The following is a 19,744-nucleotide window of genomic DNA, read 5'->3' on the forward strand; positions in this document are numbered from 1 at the left end:
GCTACCCTAGAAGTCACCAAACCTCTGCGGGGCCAGGGTGAGGGTGGGGGCAGATGACAGAGAGAATCCGGAATCCAAAGTCCCTCTCGAATGTTAGAAGGAATCGGGGTCTGGCACCTTGACTTAGAAGTGAGAACAGCTTTCCTCATTAAAAAATAAAAAATGTTCTCACTGCTAATCTAGATCTAGCTCATAAGAGTAAAATAAAAGCTGGCTTTAGGAGGGTAGCTTGAGAACTTAAGTACTAGTTTTTACTTTACTCATACCAGTTTCGAGTTCCAAATAACTAAGTGCCACAAGAAATTTAGGAATGCGCCGAAGAGCGATTCTGGAATTCGACTGGCTGGTAAGCGCAGGCTGCTGCGTTCTGATGGACACGCCTGATGGAGTCGGGTGGGGTAGTGAGGCCGGCTCTGTCCCGAAGCTTGCTCTGAAAATGGGGATGCTCCCCGCAGCTGACATATCGAGGAGCCACCGGCAATTACATGAATTTTTTATCACGATGCCATCTGTGCGAAGTCATAGGTGAACAAAGAAAATGCGCCCAGCTGAACCAAGCTGCAGGTGAACGCACACGCCAAGCCCCCCCCCCCCACCACACACGAGCGCAAACACGGCCAGCGACCGCGCTTCCCCACCTGTCATGAGCCCACATCTCCTGTCTCGGTGCTCCACTCAGTGTCCCAAACGCCTGCCTCCGGGACTTCACAATCAGCTTAAAAACTGCTCTGAGGCCCACTGCCCCCCGCACACTGCCCAGGGTGAGCGCTGTGTTTACTGCAGCATTTGTGTGTTCCTCAGCCACGCGGCACTTAGCTCCTATCTGCACAGGCCGCCGACCAAGTTTTAACTATCCCTTAAAACTAATCCCTTCCCCCCACGAGCCCTGGGGTTTCTGCTGTGCGGTCTTGCACGGCACAGTGGTTTTTAGGAACACACGTCATATCACAGCAAAACTGACCATATGCGGCTGTTTTAACCTGGACGCCGTCCCGTTCTGCGGGACCACCACCATCGCTATCACCACGTGTACCCCGAAAAATGCTACAGGTTTCAAAGACTCAATATATACACCGGCTTATGGTTTTTAAGAAATCTCGAAACTACCCAACAAAAAGCCTCCAGTGAGATTACTCAGGGTCTTCTCTGCTGGGTGGGGGGAGGAGGGTGCTGGAGAGAGGGGCGGTGGAGGAATTGCGCAAAAAAGAAAAAAACTCAACAACAACAACAACAAAAATAATGAATATCCTCTAAAATCCTGGCCTATAAAAATTATCCTTTACCATAATTTCAGGAATGCCTTGGAGAAAATATTCTGCTTTAATATTTATTTCCTTCAAAGTTTCCTCAAATTTTTATCGGTTAGATCAATAAACATAGCAAAACATAGCTATAAAGGTTGGTTTTCCTCAGTCTTTCCAATTTGGTTTCCCTTTTTTTGGTGGTGGCATTTTAAATTTTGCTCGGCTTCTTAATTTACATAAACATGAGTATTTTGGGTGGCTAACTTTGACCCTGAAAGACGGCTGATATATTCTTTCCGAAGACTTGCTAGCATGTATCGAAGGCCTACTACAATGTATGTCAGTGTACACTTCACAAAAATGTTGTCCACTGTTCAGCTTTCCCCTTTTCCCCTAAGGTTTTTTTTTTTTTTTTTTTTTAAGTTGAATTCATATAGATTACACTTCCATTGAAAATGAATATTTACTAGATCTAGTTTATGTGGTCAATTTATATACCTCCTAGCATTGAGTCCATTCGAGGACCCAACAAGCTGGAAAAATAATTTCCTTTTGAAAACCCAGCAAGTCAAGCTTTGCATGGTTTAAATTTGAAAAATTTAAATTTATTTTTTAAAGTATTTTTATTTATCTTTTTTCAGATGTTATTTATTTTCAGAGAGGGGAAGGGAAGGAGAAAGAGCGGGAGAGAAACATCAATGTGTGGTTGCCTGTCAGACACCCCCTACTGGGGACCTGGCCTGCAATCCAGGCATGTGCCCTGACTGGGAATTGAACTGGCAACCCTGTGGTTCACAGGCTGGCGCTCAATCCACTGAGCTACACCAAAATTCCTCATTTTCTGTTCCTCACTGCTCACATCCCACCTGGTAGGTAAGCTCTGCGGGCCCTCCCTTCGAAGACACCCAGAACCCAGTCACTTCTCAGCCTCCCCACCCACCACGGTGGCCGGGGTCTGTCACCCTTCTCTGGGCTGCTGTGACAGCACTCCAGTCGGGCTCGGAGCCCCGACACTTGCATCCTCGCCCTCACTCTATCACCTCGCAGGATAAAAGCCAAAGCCCTTCCAAGGACACACAAGGTCTCCGTGGTCTGCTCGGTGATGTCACCTGCCGTTGCTGTCCCCCCAGTTCACTCCACGCCAGCCCCGCTGGCATCTATGCTGCTCCTGGAACACTCTGGGCACATCTCCCCTTTATCCCAGCTGTTCCCCTGGGTGGGAACCCTCACTCCCAGGCAGCCACATGCCTGGCTCCCGTACTTTTATCAGATCTTCACTCAAATGTGGCTTAGCAGTGGGGCATTCTTCAGTCACCTCAGCTAAAACTACACTTCCTTGACACTTTCTGTTTCCATTCCCTACTTGTTTCTCTTTGTACTTACCACCATCTAGCACAGTATACATTGTACTTACTACTCTTGCGTATTGTCTGTCATTGCTCAATAGAACGTAAGCTTCACAAGGGGCGAGAGTTTGGTCTATTGGTTCACTGTTGTATCTCAAGTGCCTAGAACACCACGTGGCACATGGCTGTCACTCAGTAACTATTTGCTGCATAAACGAGTGGGCTTTTTTTAACATTAAAAATCAATAAAAGCCACATGATATACCACAATAATAACATGTACCATGGAGAGCCATCAGCAATCTGCCCTCCTAATTAACATAAGAATCTTCGAAAGGCAAAAGAGTTATCTGTGCGCCTTTTCATTCCAGGGACCAGCACAGAATGTAGCAAACACAGCGATTACTCAATTCAATAGCCGACGGCAGGAAATTCTGCTTAAAGACAAAGCACTGGGAGATGAAAGCAGAACAGCAGAATCATGATCTAATTCAACGTTAGACTGGCATGTAAGAAAAAACGGCTCTAAAAGTAGCCTTTCCCCTCTACTATTTACGAGCAATAGCTTTCAGTGCTAATTTAGGACATCCACGCCAAAAGTGGTCACGACTGCCGCGAGTCAAGACTCGCTGTCGGGGACAGAAGGCGGACTGGCTCTGCGCTAAGCGCCGTGGTCACTTCACCTTACTTTGTCTTTGGGACCAGTACCTGGAATGTTGGAGATGTTTAACAATTTACGATACAGTTCTCTCTTTTATAAAATTACGATCATTCTTCAGACTCTGAAGGCACTTCCGTTGCGGGTCAAAGGTTCTTAGAGAAGTGACAAGATGGTCCACGTAGCACTGTAAACAGTGACACCGAGGGAGTGGAGGGAAGGCGACTCTGAGCCAGCCCGATTCACACAGAACTCTACATGAGACACAACGTCACACCCAGGCAGGCTCACAGTGCCGTTCGGACCCACACCGACACCGGTTTCAACGCGCCCCAAAGAAGTACAATGCAGACAGATGAGAGGGGCGTTTCTCTTCTCCGAGTGTGACTGACTCCTTGCAGAGAAGTGTTTGCTAACCTGACGAAATTCAGGAAAACTGACAGTTGTTACAGGACAAAAAAGAAAGGAAGGATTCAAATTCTGACTAAGATTTCTGAGTTCCATTTAAAATACGAAGAGAAATGAAGAAAAAGGCAAAAATGAAAAACCCAAAACCTAACATTCAAAAACACAAGCAAAATCACAGAATTATGCACATTAACCAATATACGAACAATAAGTGGCTGTTTTATCTACCTAGCAAATGTCTGTGACTACACGTCTAGAATCCATAATACAACAGTATGAAACACTGCCTGTATTTCAAATCCTTCCGTTATTTTATTTAAAGTTAATTATGTTTCCTTAAAATTACCAGACCTGTCTAATTGCCTATATGCCCACTGGTGAGCACGCAAAACAAGAGACAGAATACATGTGGCAGGAAACAGGGAAGGAGCTGCTGTGATGTTGACATTAATTCCTTTCATGTGTACAACTCATGTGGGTTGTTTTTTTTTAATTCCTCTCTTCTGTCACACACTCTAACCATAGCCCCGAATATAACTTGCATGGATACATAAAATTAGCTCAGCTAAAGAAGCCTGGTCTAAGAGTTCGTTATACAAGACAGAAGCAGTACCTACGGAACTAGCAGCACCTACACAAACCATGCCATACTAAGCGTCCACACAGGGCTGGCTCCCCAGGGAACCTCAGAACGTCAACAAGATCACCTAATGGGCTTTCAAAGTTTAAAGCCAAGCAGCAAACTCAGAAACGACACACCATCCAACCTGTCTAGGACTGCATACAGCAAACTCACAGGGCTCAGATACATTGTCTCTCTGTAATGTCACTTTGCTGCCACTTGGTTATAGAGAATAGAACTTTCTAATGACCTCTCACCCTTGGTTAACATATTATCTTTCAACGTGCTTCCTTAACGGGAAATGCAGGATGTTTTGTTTTATTGTCACACTCAATAACAAGTCCATTAATTACCGGATAAGAACTAGGAAATGTCTTTCCTTTGAGTAGCTTACCCAGTTTAGCGGCGCCCTCTGGTGGGTACTCGGGAAACTGACCCTCGGAAGGGACGCTGACGGTCCTCCTCAGGCATCTGCCTTTGGTGGAGTCGGCCTGCCGCTCCGGCCCTCCCTCCGCCGGCACCTAGTCAACCAAAAGGAGAAGGAGATGAAACCACACAGCGAGCTCGCCATGGCCACCTGCTGATCGAATTCTGTTTTTCATTACCAAAGACAGGAGCTTGTAATCATCTGAGCAAAGCAGAAGAAACGTGTAAGTAAAGTTTATACAATGGTAAAGTATCGCCAACCCCTGTTCTGGAAGCCTTTCTTTAAAAAGAAAACCAAAAGATCAGGAAAGGTGAGTATGTAGATTAGCTTATCTGAAGTATGTACAAATCATATCCAGGTGTGTATCTGTTTTGGGAGCTCAGAAAACAGAACGCCCACACAAATAAAAGATTCTTTACATCAGAAACTGGTTCACGAGCTGCAACCCTGCCCAACGCTTGGTAAGGTAAGTGGAAATAAAAGTCAACCAGAAAGATTCAGCTACAACATTCTCTTAAAATGTTTTCTTACATAAAAGCAGTAAAATCACCCAGCTTTTCTCAGTTTTAGAATTAAGCACTTTGGAATAGTTCATAAAATACACTTTCAGTGAAAACTTATACAGATACTCAAATAAAATGGCACGCTTTCTTCCACAAGTGCGATTAGTTTTTGAAACCCTAAAAAGACATCTTTTCTGGCGTAGTCTCAGAAACATACCCAGTGCACTCGCACCCGAGGAAGGAGAGCTGTGAATGGTGCGGAGGGTCTCCAGCGCCAACACCTACTGCAGAGCTGACGGGCTGTCACTGCAGAGTGACGGGCGGGCACGAAGACCCTTCACAGTGAGATCGTGCTGGGGACCTTTATCGAAACTAAGAGAACTAACGAATCGTAATTTCTAATGTCTCACGGCTCCAGTACCGGATTTCAGCGACGTCAGTGTTGACGGCACTGAGTTCTCCCCGCGGGTGAGGCTAAGGATTCACCCCGTGATTTGTCAGAGCCGCTACTATTACCCCCCTTCACAGACGAGGACGACTTTGTTCTCACCCGTGACTGCAGCGAATACTCATCACAGCAACTGCCCCAGAAACGCTGCGAATCACTCAGGCCAGAGTGGATGCGCCTTCTGCTCCCCCCCCCCAATTCCCATGACTGGGGTCCCGGGGGTGACAAAAGCGAAGCTCTCTCTGTTCCTGAGAATCTGAACAGCGACACCTTCGTGATGGACTGAAGATTTTCACCCCCCGTACAGGGCCCCCAGTTCACCATTCCCTCATCACCACACCTATGCTTACTGCTTGCACACTGAGAAACCCAAAGCAGAATAAGAAAGGTAAAAAAATAAAGGGAGACCAAATAATGGCACCAATAAAGACAGGAACTCTTCCAAAAGCGCTCTGTAATGTAAGACTTTACAAACGGTAATCCAAGTCATCCATCCTTTCAGGATGGAAATTATCATCACCTCGACTTAAATAATTAAAAGAGTAGCACTGACAGGTTAAACTCCCTTCTAGTCAGAGGCGAGAATGTACCCTCTACAAGTAGGAAAAAATAGGGGTAAATTTGAAAAAAAAAAGTTTGTATCTTTGAATGGATGAACCTAAATAAACATAACCATTTTCCTTCTTGTTCTAAAAGTGTCTGTTATCTGAACTAATGAAGGTCCAAGCCAGTAAGAAAAACGGTGGTAGTTACTTTGACATTACAAGAGGAAATGACCTATGACCTTTCCTGTGAAAATGTATAAAGGTTATATTCAGGAAAAAGCAGGAAACGGTTTCTGTTATCATATACTTTGCCTCTACCATGTCCAAGGAAGGATAAATAAAATATATCAAACTTCTTATTTGGGCCTAAAATTCACTCACCATTATTTTCTCAAAGTGTTCATGTAGATTCTTCATTTCCCACTTTTGTAACTGAAAATATAACCAGATTTCATTCAAAGTACCCTGTATAGGCTGGGTATTTACCTCTGACTTGGCATATATGGGAAAATAGTTTTGACTTTCATTCTAAACCCAAATTTCTTACAAATATTTTACTTTAACAACACTACAGATTGCTTCTTACCTAAAATATTTTCAAAAGATACTGATCTACTTGAAAATTAGTGGGACATTTCAAATATTTTCAAACTAAACTGGAGCTCACCAATCTTAGTAGACAGCCAAAGAGAATCAGTTTTAGAAACTCAATTTTAGAAAAGCTATTTTATCCATTCTAATTGCCCCAATTTAGTTTACTAGTTTACATTTATTATTTATATTGGCTTACTCTTAAAATGTGTGTATCTTCCAGGTTCTATCACACGACAGGAATTTTTTTCAACCTCTTTGGCCTTGTACTGTGCCCCTGAGTCTAATTTTTCCTCAGGGAAAAAAGAAATCAAGCACTTCAATCCATTCTCTTTCAGGGGAGGAAAGTGGAGCATGGGAGGGAGTAAGTGGGCTTCTCGGGTGTCTGAGGTGTGTTGATAACAGTCAGACTGAACCTGACTCCCGGTCCCCTGTCAGTCCCAGACCACCCACAATAATGGACAGTCAGACCGAACCTGACTCCCGGTCCTCTGTCAGTCCCAGACCACCCACGATGATGGACAGTCAGACCGAACCTGACTCCTGGTCCTCTGTCAGTCCCAGACCACCCACGATGATGGACAGTTGGACCGAACCTGACTCCTGGTCCTCTGTCAGTCCCAGACCACCCACGATGATGGACAGTCAGACCGAACCTGACTCCTGGTCCTCTGTCAGTCCCAGACCACCCACGATGATGGACAGTCGGACCGAACCTGACTCCTGGTCCTCTGTCAGTCCCAGACCACCCACGATGATGGACAGTCAGACCGAACCTGTCTCCTGGTCCTCTGTCACTCCCAGACCACCCATGATGATGGGAGTGACACACAAGGAAATCCGGTTACTTGGAAAACATTATTTGTATGCACATGCCTCATACTTTCTACAAAACTGCCTTTCATTTTGTTTAGAATGCTTTAGAAAATTATTTCCATTTCAATCTGCGTACATGCAGATTAAATACCATAGTAAAGGAAAGGAAACCAAAGTTACACTAACCAGTGAAAGAAAGCCCTGCCACTCTTGCTTCCCAGGGAGCACTCAAGTGACGTTCAGGGCTATGGCTCTGGACACAGCGGACATGGGCGCTGGGGAGCACTCTCCGCCCCAACCGGGGCATGACTCTGAGCCCAGTGGCTGCTCAGGGCTTCTGCATAAGCTCTTCAACAAAGAACGAGCTCTTCCGCTGAAAGTGTCCAACTTCAGACTTCACGTTCCAGGAACAACAAATTGCTTGCATCTCCCTACCACACTCCCTATGTTGTAATTCAGTGCCTTTGCTAAGTTTGTTCTCTCCGCTTGAAATGCTTCCCCCCACTTCCTTTTCTGTGCTATACCTAACCAGTAGAACTAGTCTTCCTAAGGCTGCGGACAGACATCGCCTCTGCGAGGAGCCTTCCCTTCCCACCAATCACCCAAGAGAAGGTTAAGGTACACCTTCCCAAGGCTCCTCCAATAACAGATTCTCCTCTGCCACCATACTTACCACACTGAATGATAACTATTCCTCTGTGCAGCTAACTCCATGTAAATTAACAGCTTGCATCTTACCAGTCAATCCCCAAATCTTAAAATAGCTCCAACCACAAATGAATGAATGAATATTTAATAGGTAGAGAGGGTGGCCATTTTCGGGAAAGAAGAAAACATATTATCTATCAGCCAAGAAGTTGGTAAGCATACGACTTTTTTAGTTTGTTTTGGAACAGGGAGCAGGCCCATTTAGTTAGAGCCTCTTACAGGGGAGAAGCTGGGCAGAAATCTATTTCTGCATGTTACGAAATAGATTATGACCACGCTGGAGGGGCCTCAGTGCCAAGCTGTGCATAATCCATGCGGCGCTGGGAATCCACTAAGGTTTGTGTGCCGGAGGAAAGGCAGTCTTTTACTCGGTCTTTCTCTCCCCTGTCTCTCCCTCTTCTGGTGTTTCCTGCAGATCAAGGTTCATAACACACGACTTTGATCAGACCCCTCCTTTCTTATGCTCCCTTTGGTGACTGCCCATCAGCGATAACATCTTACCGACACGGAGTGCACTCTGTTAGGGTAAATACATTTCCTTCCTTCTACCCAGCTTCTTTGTGCTCATATTTCCACAGTTCATTTGGTATTTGGGGCAGAGAGGAAAGAACTCCCCGTACAAGCAAGCCCGCACGGGCGCCCGCTATGTGTCTGCGGAGTAACTTGCAGGTGGATCTGAATGGCGCACCCCATTCACAGGGAGTCACCCCAGGAAAAGTAACAGTTGGTTTTCAGCTGTTTGCACAAAAGCCTAACCACTGTTCTCATTAACATAGCTGAGTGCAAATACTGCTTTCCAAAAGCATGACAAATATTTTTATTTATTTTAAAATCGCATTACTGCCTTGCTGCCTGTGCCCCAGCCTCCTGCTTTAAAAACTCCACGTACAGAAGCAGAATCCGAGGGACGGAGAACGAGGCCAAAGCCACCCTTCCGAAGGGTGTGCTGTTGCCGCAGGACCTCACTCACTCAGCTTTCCTGTGTCTTTCTAGTCTGGCTGCCCCTCAGAGGGTTCAGGACGGTCTTCTCTGCCATTTCTCCCAAGTCCTTAATCTCTAGTTTACTCGGTCTTACCTACTGCAAGCAAAATGGAATTCAAATGGCCTCCTACACCCTCTTTAAACGGGCACGGGGCCAAGCCAGCTGGGCCTTTCCTGGCACCAAGCAGGGAAGTGCATCTCCCAACACACGAGCCATGTCTGTTTACGTGAGGCCACTCACTAAACCAGCCAGTCACTTCTCAAGGTGATGCTCCCGGCAGACTTCCCTTCCAGCACTCTGCCCAGACCCACCCTTCTGCCACATTCCCAGACTGGCGATCGGTGTGTGTAACTCTCTTCCCAGGAACACCCCCACACAGACTTTCCCCCATTTGCTGACGGGAAACGTGCGGCGTGAAGAGAGCACTGAGAGCCCCGCACCGCGGCCCGAGCACTACGGACCACGGCCGCCCACCCTGCTCCAGCGGCACCCGGCCCTGCAGGGCCCCTTTCGACCCTCCCCGGTCCCTCCTGGTGGGGCTTTTAACACAGCAGCAAACACCCCCATGATTGCTGAAAACAGCCTTGGTAGATTATTTTAAAGGAAATTCCTTAAATTCCTTGTTTCAAGGAATCCTAAGCTGCTCAGTGCAGACTTCTCAGAGGAAGGGTTACATCCCTTCTGACAGTGTGGGTGAGAGGCAGGGAGTGACCGCACACCTGGCCCTTACACATGCACACACACGGGCAGGGAGTGACCGCACACCGGCCCTTACACACGCACACACACAGGCAGGGAGTGACCGCACACCGGCCCTTACACACGCACACACACAGGCAGGGAGTGACCGCACACCTGGCCCTTACACACGCACACACACAGGCAGGGAGTGACCGCACACCTGGCCCTTACACACGCACACACACAGGCAGGGAGTGACAGCGTATTCTGGTCCTTACACACAGACACACAAGATTCCCAAACATTTCTTGTAATGAAATTAACAGAATGTTAAATTTATCATTCACGTAGCCGGTACAGCAATGGCTTAACATTTTCTTATCCTAGAGACTTAGTTCAGTTTTTCCAACTTGATGGTGGAGCATCCCTGTCTCAGGGCATTAAGCGTTTTGTGAGCTGTTTCACGAACTCCTCACCCCTTACCTGGGCGGCTGCAGTAATATTCCTATTTCCTACCAACTCCCTTCACGCAATCTCCCACGTGATCACCAGAGCGACTTCTCTGAGAAGCAATGTGACGACATCCTGCCCCATCCCTCCCCTTTCCATGGTGCAGATCATTTCTGGAATAAAGTCCGAATTCCTTAGATGGCCTTCAAGGCACTTTGTCACTGAATTCTTGACAGCTATCACTTTTCCTCTTGCAAACTATATTCTGAGAATTCAGAACATTTTATACTTTGAGAGAGAGAAGACGTTTCTTGACTCTGCATCCTTATGCGTACATAAAATATCCTTCCTTCTCCTCCTCCAGGCGAGCTCCTGTTGTCCCTGAACGGGACCTCAGCGTAAGTCTCTCTGTCAAACCCTTTTTGACATTCTCCACTTCATCCAAAACCCACTCCAAGCAAAATTTCAGTTAGACTTTCCCTGTGGTTATACTATAATCTTAAGAAAGAAATAATGTATTGAGGTGAAATCCACTTAACCTAAAATCCACCATTTTGGAGTAGATCAGCTCAGTGACATTTAGCACATTCGCGAAGTCGTGCAAATACCACCTGTATGGCATTCCACGTGGCCCTTCTATCATAACGTGTGCCCCACAAAACTGCTATCACAATACTGCGCACGAAATAGATGCTCAATAAAAAAAGATGGAACCACATATTCAACAGTGGCAAAGCATTTTATGGATTGCTTTTATCATCTTTTATCTAGTTTTAGAAAAAATATGGAATTAAGCCTCATGTTCTGGGAAGATTTATAACACAAAAAGAAAAGACAGAAGGAAAGGTTCACCTCCTATCAAACTCATTAAGAAAATGGACCTTCAGGAATCAAAGTTTATAATCTGGCTTTTTCAAAATTTTTTCAACAAATGTTTATCGACAATTTACTTATGTGTCAAGAACTGTTCTAGGCACTGAGGGATATGGCAATGAAGAAAACAGACAAAGTCCTTGACCTAACGCCTGCATTCTGGAAGAAAGGCAATAAGCATTCAATAGCATTTCAGAAGGTGGCAATAAGCATTCAATAGCATTTCAGAAGGTGGCAAATGCCATATATGGGGCAAAAAAATTAGAGCTACGTAATTAGATCAGATGTTCTGAATGGAGATACGAGGAGGGTTGGTGATTTTAAGGAGGTGGCCAGGTAATTATGTAAGCAAGGAGTGGAAGGAGATGAGAAAGTGAGTCATTCAAATATTTTAAGGGAAAAACCCAGGCTAAGGCCTTGGGGCAGGGACATGCCTGATTTGCTCAAGAACAGTGCCGAAGCCAGAATGGCCGGATCAGAGCGAGCCCCTGGAAACCTGGAAGGATGGAGCTGTCCTTAATGAAGACAGGGATGGACTCTGGCGGGCGTGCGAGGGAAGACTGGGGCAGGGTGGGGGTGCTCCGTGTGGGGCAGGCTGGAGAGGATCATCACATATCCACCGAGAGGCTGCAGTGAGCAGAGGGATATATGAGTCTAGAGAATAGAGATGTGTGGCCTTGAGACAGAAAAGGAGGAATCATCAGCACCAAAGGGAGTTTAAAGCCCTTAGACTGGACGAGACGCCTGAGGTAGTGAGATCCGAGGACAGAAACTCTGCGGCCCTCCCTGTAAAGATTTGGAAGGAAGAGGAGAAACCTGCAGAGATGACTCAGAAGGAGCTGACAGAGAGGCAGGTGGAAAACTAAGAGAGCACAGTGCCATAGAAGCCGAGTGAAGACAGTGGCTCTAGAAGAGGAATGAGCCATCAGCTGCATTAAACACCACTGACAAATGAAGTAAGATGAGAACTGACCACTGGATTTAGGAATCCGGAGGTCACCAGTGAGCTGACCGAGAGCAACTGGACAGAGTGGTATGTGTAGCAGGGGTGTCCAACCCGTGGCCCAACACAAAATCGTAAATTTACTTGAAACCTTTTCTCTGCTTGTCAGTTTTTGTTAGTGTTTGTATATTTAACGTGTGGCCCAGAGACGCCAAAAGGTTAGACACCCCTGGAGCAGAGTCTGAGTGGAGTAGGTCTAAGAGAGAACGAGAAGAAAGGAATTAGAGACAATGAGCTCACAGGTTCTGAGAATTTTTGCTGTTAAGGGGAGCAGAGAAAGGGATGGTAACTGGAGGCAGAAGTGAGGCTGATACAGGCTTGTTTTTTCCTTTTAGAGGGGGACATGCGGGCGGGAAGGAGCTGGTGGAGAGCACAGCACCAAAGGGTTAGAAGGGGCGGGGAGAACTGCTCGTGCTGGTCCCAGGAACGGGTGCCAGGGCAGGGCTGGACGTCCGACTGGACAGCCAGACCACAGTAAAGGGCGGGGGGTGGGTACAAGGAAAGAGGTGCCCACGGTGGACAGGGAGACATGGTAACGCAGTTCTTTTCCGGGGCCTGAATCATCTCATTGAAGTAAGAAGCGAAGTGGTCCACTGTGAGGCTAACAGAGCCGGGATGAGAACGGAGGAAGAGATGCAAAAAGAACCATCGAGGAAATCTCTTTGGATTGTGCTACTCAAAGTGTGGCCAACGTCCCGCGCTGCTCTGCAAACTGTTCATTCCTGATGACATGCTGACGCGCAGAAATTGAGAGGCAGTGTGCCTGGGGAGGTCAGTGGGTGTGTCTCATTACAGAGCACACTTGTCACGAGTGTGTCTATTTGTGTAATCTTATTCCTTCTTTTCCCACACTAGGGTCACTCTGTGGGTATTTATTGAATTGTAATTTCATTTTTGTCAAATCTAATAAAAGTTTGGGTTTGTATTTTTCATTTTAAAATCTCGTTTCTTCTTAATTCATGTTATTGGACTTTGTTGGTCACAGTGAGGCGGGAAGAGAAAACTGGTCCTTTGCCACACACTCGTCCCGAAGATCTGGACAATAACTGGCCCAGGGGACCGTTCTGTCATCACCCAGCAGCACTAGGGGCTCACACGGAGTCTGCAGCCAGCAGGTTAAAGACCTCCAGCGCAGTGGAGGGACGAGCCCCAGTGACTGTGGTGATGCAAGAAAAGGGCAAGGAAGCAGTGTGCAAGGGAGCGGTGAGAGTGGCCAACCATGAAACGTGGGCTGGGTGAAGAGGAAAGAAAGGATGTCAGAGGTATGAGGGGCAGACAAGGTGACGGGGTCAATGCACCGTGGGTCCCGAAAGGACTGAAGGATTTTAGGAACTGGGGATGAGCTAAAATGGGAGGCGGTGACGGTCACAGAGTGACGTGCATGCAACTGAGCACATGAAGGAGTTGTAGCAGTGAGGAAGGTGGAGGAAAAGACTCTTGAAGGAGAGGAGTTCGAGGTGTTGAAAGCCATGTGTTGAAAGAATCACGTCTCCAGATACAGAATCACAAATTAAGGCTAGTGCAGTGCTGGAGAAAATGACAACAAGCCAGTAGCAAAAATCAGCAACCACAAAGAGCAAAAGAGAGAGAGAGAGAGAGAGAGATGGCTGGGGTTTGGAAGATGACTACAACACGAGGTTGGGAGTTTGAGCTTTTTAGGGAAGAAGAGAGAAGAGACAGGACGTGCCATGGACGGAGAGCGCCTGCTACGGGCAGCGTGGTCTGAGGGCTATGGGGGGAAGAGAGCCAGCAGTTGACAGGACTTCACAGAAGACAGTGCCCTTGGGAAGACAGAGGTTCTCATGAGACCGAGAAGTTAAAACACTCCTTAGGGGGAGGTGGAAGCAACAGCTGAGCTTGCTGCTGACGGCCCGTAAGCTGGGGAGGGCACAGTGAGAGGGTTTCCAGCAGGGGAAGAGAATGAGTGAACAGTGAGGACGGGGAAGGAGATGCACAGAGCCCTGAGGACTGTGAGGACCAAGGACATGAAGGGCTACCCAGGTGCTTGGGGTTTCTCACGAGAACTGGCATAAAAAGGGATAATGTTCCTAGGATTTTGTGTTGAAAAAATATTCGTTATGGACAGCTATTTTATCAGACAAAAGGGGACCCAGGCCTACATTGCTCAATTGATTAGTAATACCTAATCAATGGGCTATATCTTGTTCTAGATAAGGCACGCTCATACTCTCTACCCTTAGGCTGTTACATTTCTCACAGTACTGAGTGGAACAAAATGCAGGAAAGGGCGTAAGGATGGCAGATGATCTGTTCATATCAGTACTAATGTATTAATAACTCTGATAAAAAAATGATGACAGAGTAGATTAAAATGTGCATTTTGAATTAGCTGTTTATTCAAATCGGATAACTACAAATCTTCTACAGTAATATTCACTTTACCAGTTTTTATTATGTATCTATTTAACATAAACACAACAACATGTACTAGATCGCTCCAGAAAAGGATGCAGTTTTAAAGATTATTTTAATAAAATGCAATATTAAATATTTTATTTACTAAATTGATATTCTACAGATTATATATACGGCAACTAATCTTTCTCCTTCACTGAATTAGATCTTTTCTTCCCTTCCACTTCTCCCTCCTCTTTGTCAAGGTCACATTCACTCATTTTTTTTTTGCTGTGGGGGTTGGGAATAAGATGGTTTAATGGCTCTACCAAATCGGAATGACATCAACTACCTGATAAATCACCAATAAGCAAATGAGTTATTTGGATGTGGAAGGATTTATACACTGAGCAACTTGAGGAATAAAGTAGTTACAGTACATGGTGAGTTTAGGAGTTGCTTTGTTTGCTTGTTTTAATTTAGAGGGACAAAAGGTTTACTAAAACTAGAACTGACTCCTTTCGGTCTGCCTCTCCAGCCTACCCTCCCTGCTGCATGTGGCAGGAAGCAAACCTCTGCAGAACACAGTGAGAGCACCCTCCTTTTCTGACTTCAAGTTAGGTTTGGCCAGTAGGTCACATGGGCGAGAAATCGGGAGGCAGGAGGAGAGAGGGGGAGTGTTCTCCCTGCGCCCCCCTTGCCAGCCGTGGGCACTGGCAGAGGCTGCGGTCTTTGTGTAGAGCCACGGCGGCTGGCATCGGCCCTCCCGTGCAGCTGTTCTCGGGGCTCCAGAAACACCGCTTCCTCTCCTCGACCTGAAGGTCTAGAGCGGTAACTGCCTTCTGTGTTGCCAGTTCATGGGTGCCTCACCACCCTCTGGGGGCCCTTACGTGGCCCACGCCTCTGTGAATAGTCCCTTCCTTAAATCTCTCTCAATTAACCCACTGACTGTCCCATTTGTCACTGGTTAGGAGCCAGACTGATGTCCTTCCCAAGAGGCCATATGGGCCATTTTGGGGGTCAGGGCTACACAGTCCAATCCGTTCTCTTTCAGAATTACTCGCTTGCATCTCTGTCACTGATCCTTAATGAAATCCTGGCCTGTCTTGTTGAAAAAGTCATTTCTGCACAGCACTCACACATCATTCTGACACCTGGGCCCGTCGGACTCGCTTACGGTTTATCATCCATAAAGCCGGCATGTCCGTAAGTGCAATACAAACTAGATTCCTGCGGGACTCTGCACAAGGGAAGTAGCCTTTCTCAGTTACATCCACCTCACCTCCTTCTCCCGGTTGAGCAGCACCAGCTGGCTGTCTGTGAGGATGCAGTACTTCCGCTCCCATGTTGTCGTCTCGGTGTAGGGTGACTGGCCGCAAGACAGACGGTGCGTGGGCGGCCCTTTCACGTCTGTGTGACAAAGAGGAAAAGTGGCAAATCATTATGCTGCTTATTAGCAAACTAGCATTTCAAGTGTAACATTCTTCTGAAGTGTAACATTCAGTATCAAATTAAAGAGAGATGAGTCTAAACATGAATCTCAATGAGAAACTGAAACTTTTCTCTTACGTAAAAAGCATTATAATATATAGAAGTAAAACTGGTCTGCAGTCTGCGGAAAGGACAGCTGAAACACTCTTGGAAGAACTGCTAGCACGAAGCGGGCCCAGCACGCCCCGCTGTATGTGCACCAAAGTAACGGGAGGTCACTTCACAGCTAACCCAGCATTACTCAAAACAAAGGGGTGAGGGTGACTCGGTGACAAGAACGAGACACAGGCAGAGCCCTCGTCTTTCGGAGGAAGATGATGTCACATGCTCACTTTGAGAGTGCTGTTGACCCAGAACTGAGAGAGCAATGTCATCAGCAGCCTAAACACTTAAGATGACTTTATCTCTAGTCACTCATAAGAATTAGAAATGTTTAAACTATAGCATATTACCACTAGAGGCCAGTGATGGCTTAAATTCATAGGAAGCAATTTCCTCAAGGAAGATCTAAACATATTACCACCGTGTCTCTTAGAGGTGGAGGGATACAAGGTCAAAGCTAAATGTCTCGACTCTTCTGAATGTCTCATTCCCCTCTACAGTACTGAATGGTTACTATTACTTTGTCACTGTAACATTCTTGATATGGACTGTTCACTCGTTTGGGCTGTTGTCAACCCTGGAACAGCCTATCCTATCTTCATCATAAACATGCATTAGATCCATTAAATAAGACTTTTATGATAGTTCAATGCATACAGTCCAAGTTCTTTAGCCATGAAGGACCAATTCCTTTCATAAACAGACTTGCAGGGACCATTTAAACTGCATTCGTGATCACTGTTTAATTACGCTGGAGGAGCACGTCAGACTGAAGGAATTAGGGAACGAACACCCAAGAGCGCAGGAGAGTTGCAGGTCATAAACAAGCCCGTTGTATCTATTACATGAGTGTTTGCATCACTGTGACTCTCCACAGACTTTCAACCTCTTTATCACAGGATGACAGGTATTCCCGGTATGGCCTGCCTGCAAGGAAACTAAAGTGATTTCCTACAGGTTTTGTACCATAGCACCCAAACATGCGTAACGATGGCCTGAGCACTAGAGAAAGCAAACAACAAGTCAGTAATTCGGGTGGTGAGGTGCGTGTCTAGCTCCTCGGCCCCTTATCTTCAATGCTCCTTCTGCTTAACTTCCTATTCTTTCTACATCTGCCTACATGCGTTGCTCTGCATGTTTGGGGGAGCTTATCAACTACCCTCCAAAATAATTCAAAGTCAAAGGACTTAAGTGTCACTAGGGCTTGGCTGGACATGTTGCGAACTCTTAGAAGTTCACTGTTTTCCCCTCTTCCCCTGCTTCCATCTCCTCCCCACTGTGCACAGCAGGACACACTGCACCCGCAGCCTCTCTGGTCCACCCCAGCTCTTCCCCACCCCCGACTCTCACCTTGTATGCTAAGCATCTTAAATTATTTTACTTTCATGTGCTTTTGTCCTCACCCAGGGACAGTTTTTATCTCATCGCTTTTAGAGAGAGAGAAAACCATTGATGTGAGAGAGAGGGGAAGCGATCAAGTTGCCTCGGTCACCTCCCCTACCTGACCAGACCAGGGATCTGGGAATCAAACCCGCAACCTGGGCATGGGGCCTGACCGAGAATCAGACCAGCAACCTTTCGGTTACGGGACGAAGCTCCAGCCAACCGAGTGACACCAGCCAGGGCAGCATCTTACATTACTTTAAAGTTTCCTTTATCCATCAAAATGTCCTCAAATTATCACGAAAGGCTTCGAGGGCACTGACTCTGAATCCTTTTTGACATGATAGGAGATTCTTGCCTATACTTAAAAGCCATGTCAAAGTTGATTTTCTTAACACGATTTGGACAAACAACTGGGTTAGATTTCACCACAGTGTAGGCCTATTTTTAGAACAAATGCCAAGACGATCTCAACAGAGAGGATACACCTACTTTATGTGGAAATGTGGTGGTTTTGTGGCCCAGACAAGTTTTCATTCAAATGACTAACCTTCTTATGTAAGTTAGCCAGGGGTGACCTAAGCTGCCCACTGCAATCTAATTTGAACAGCCAGCTTATGTTCTCGACTAAGCAAGAAGATACTGACCGACTCTGCACCTACAAGTTAGAATACAGGATACTATATTTATAGCATAACTCACGTTTCCTGACGAAAGATGAGTCAGCATCGGCACCCAATTTCCCTGTGTGGTGTTCACTGTCTCATGGTCCCGTTCCCCAACCTGACCTCCGTTCCTAGTTTCTTTGAGGTACTGTGACCCAGGACAATAGCTTATAAAGCATTTGGGGACCCTGAGCCCCCCCAAGTGCTGTAGGCAGAATGTAGGAGGGAGTAATACTTCTCTACATCTTTTTTGTCTAAATTATGAGATTAATTAGCCAGGCTATAAATTTTATAGTTTCCCATTATTTTTTTCCTGTGCCTACTTTTTGACAATTCTATGAGATGCATACCGAGAAAGAAAACAAGAAAGAAGTTAGAGTAAGTGATTCTTTGGGATCCTTTTTAGCACTTCTGGATTAAGGTTTAAAAGGCATTTTAAATAACCAGATAAAACAAATTTAAAATAACCCATAGATTTAATGTATTCATTCTATCCTGTCCTCATTTCTATGGCTAAATTTAAGGTTTAAGAGGGTATTTGTAAAGGCTGTATCCTGAGCTATATTAACAGGACAAGCTCAGACTAATGCCCCGTTTTACCTGACCGATTCTACCAATCTCTCTCTCTCGCTTGCTCTAGTGACATACTTCTCATTTTTGACTTCCAATTATATGTAGTGTCTAAAATTCACTAGAGAAAAGGAAAACTAACTTAGAATTACAAATAAGAATCTTAACAAAAACACTGGCAAAAAATTAGATGTACCCTGTCTCATTCCTACAAGGATGCTAAGGACATTGGATGGTGGCCTCATTACAAAAGTTGAATAATTTTAGAAACATTAAAAAGAATCAGAGTTTACTGAATGGATTCTTTTGGAAAGCACTGCACCAAGACTGGATATTTTCATGTGGACTAGTTATTCTCATTTAAAAAAAGTCTCAGGATCCCTTTAGACTCTTGAAATGGTTGAGGACTTCAAAGAGCTTTTGTTTATGTGGGTTACATTTATCAGTATTTACCATGTCAGAAATTTTTTTTAAAATTCTAAATATTTATTCACTTCATGATAACAAACCTACTGCATGTTAATATAAATAACACATTTTTAATGAGATGTAACTTCCCCCCTCCAAAAAAAAAAAAAAAAAGAAAGAAAAATAAGTTAGAGGAGTGACGCTCGTTTGGTTTTGCGAATCTCCGTGAAGTCTGGCCGAACTGAAGACGGCCGGGTTCTTTACTCTGGTCCAACACTCACTCTGCTGCTTTGTGCTTCTTGGTGAAAGTAGATGAAGAGAATCTGGATTCACACAGACACGGCAGTTGGAAAAGGGAAGAGTATTTTAATAGCACTTTTAGATAACTGTGGATCATCTTTTTTTTTAATACTATGCTGAAACCTGACGAGCAGTTGCTTCTCAAAAGTGAGTAAAATGAGGAAT

General features: G+C 45.6%; 1 protein-coding gene across 7 annotated transcripts in view; it reads right to left on the reverse strand.

Moving 5' to 3' along the window:
- RASAL2 (RAS protein activator like 2) overlaps nt 1-19,744 on the reverse strand; it is a 270,409-nt gene that overhangs the window by 124,444 nt on the left and 126,221 nt on the right. For all 7 annotated transcript variants that reach the window (XM_053915605.2, XM_045189246.3, XM_053915606.2 and 4 more), the window contains exons 2-3: nt 15,943-16,070; nt 4,673-4,799 (exon numbers count right to left, since the gene is read on the reverse strand). In XM_053915605.2, coding sequence (XP_053771580.1) covers nt 4,673-4,799; nt 15,943-16,070 — 255 coding nt within the window. The remainder of the gene's footprint in view (nt 1-4,672; nt 4,800-15,942; nt 16,071-19,744) is intronic.

The sequence above is a fragment of the Desmodus rotundus genome, chromosome 12 (genome assembly GCF_022682495.2).
Source record: "Desmodus rotundus isolate HL8 chromosome 12, HLdesRot8A.1, whole genome shotgun sequence".
Taxonomy (NCBI): Eukaryota; Metazoa; Chordata; class Mammalia; order Chiroptera; family Phyllostomidae; genus Desmodus; species Desmodus rotundus.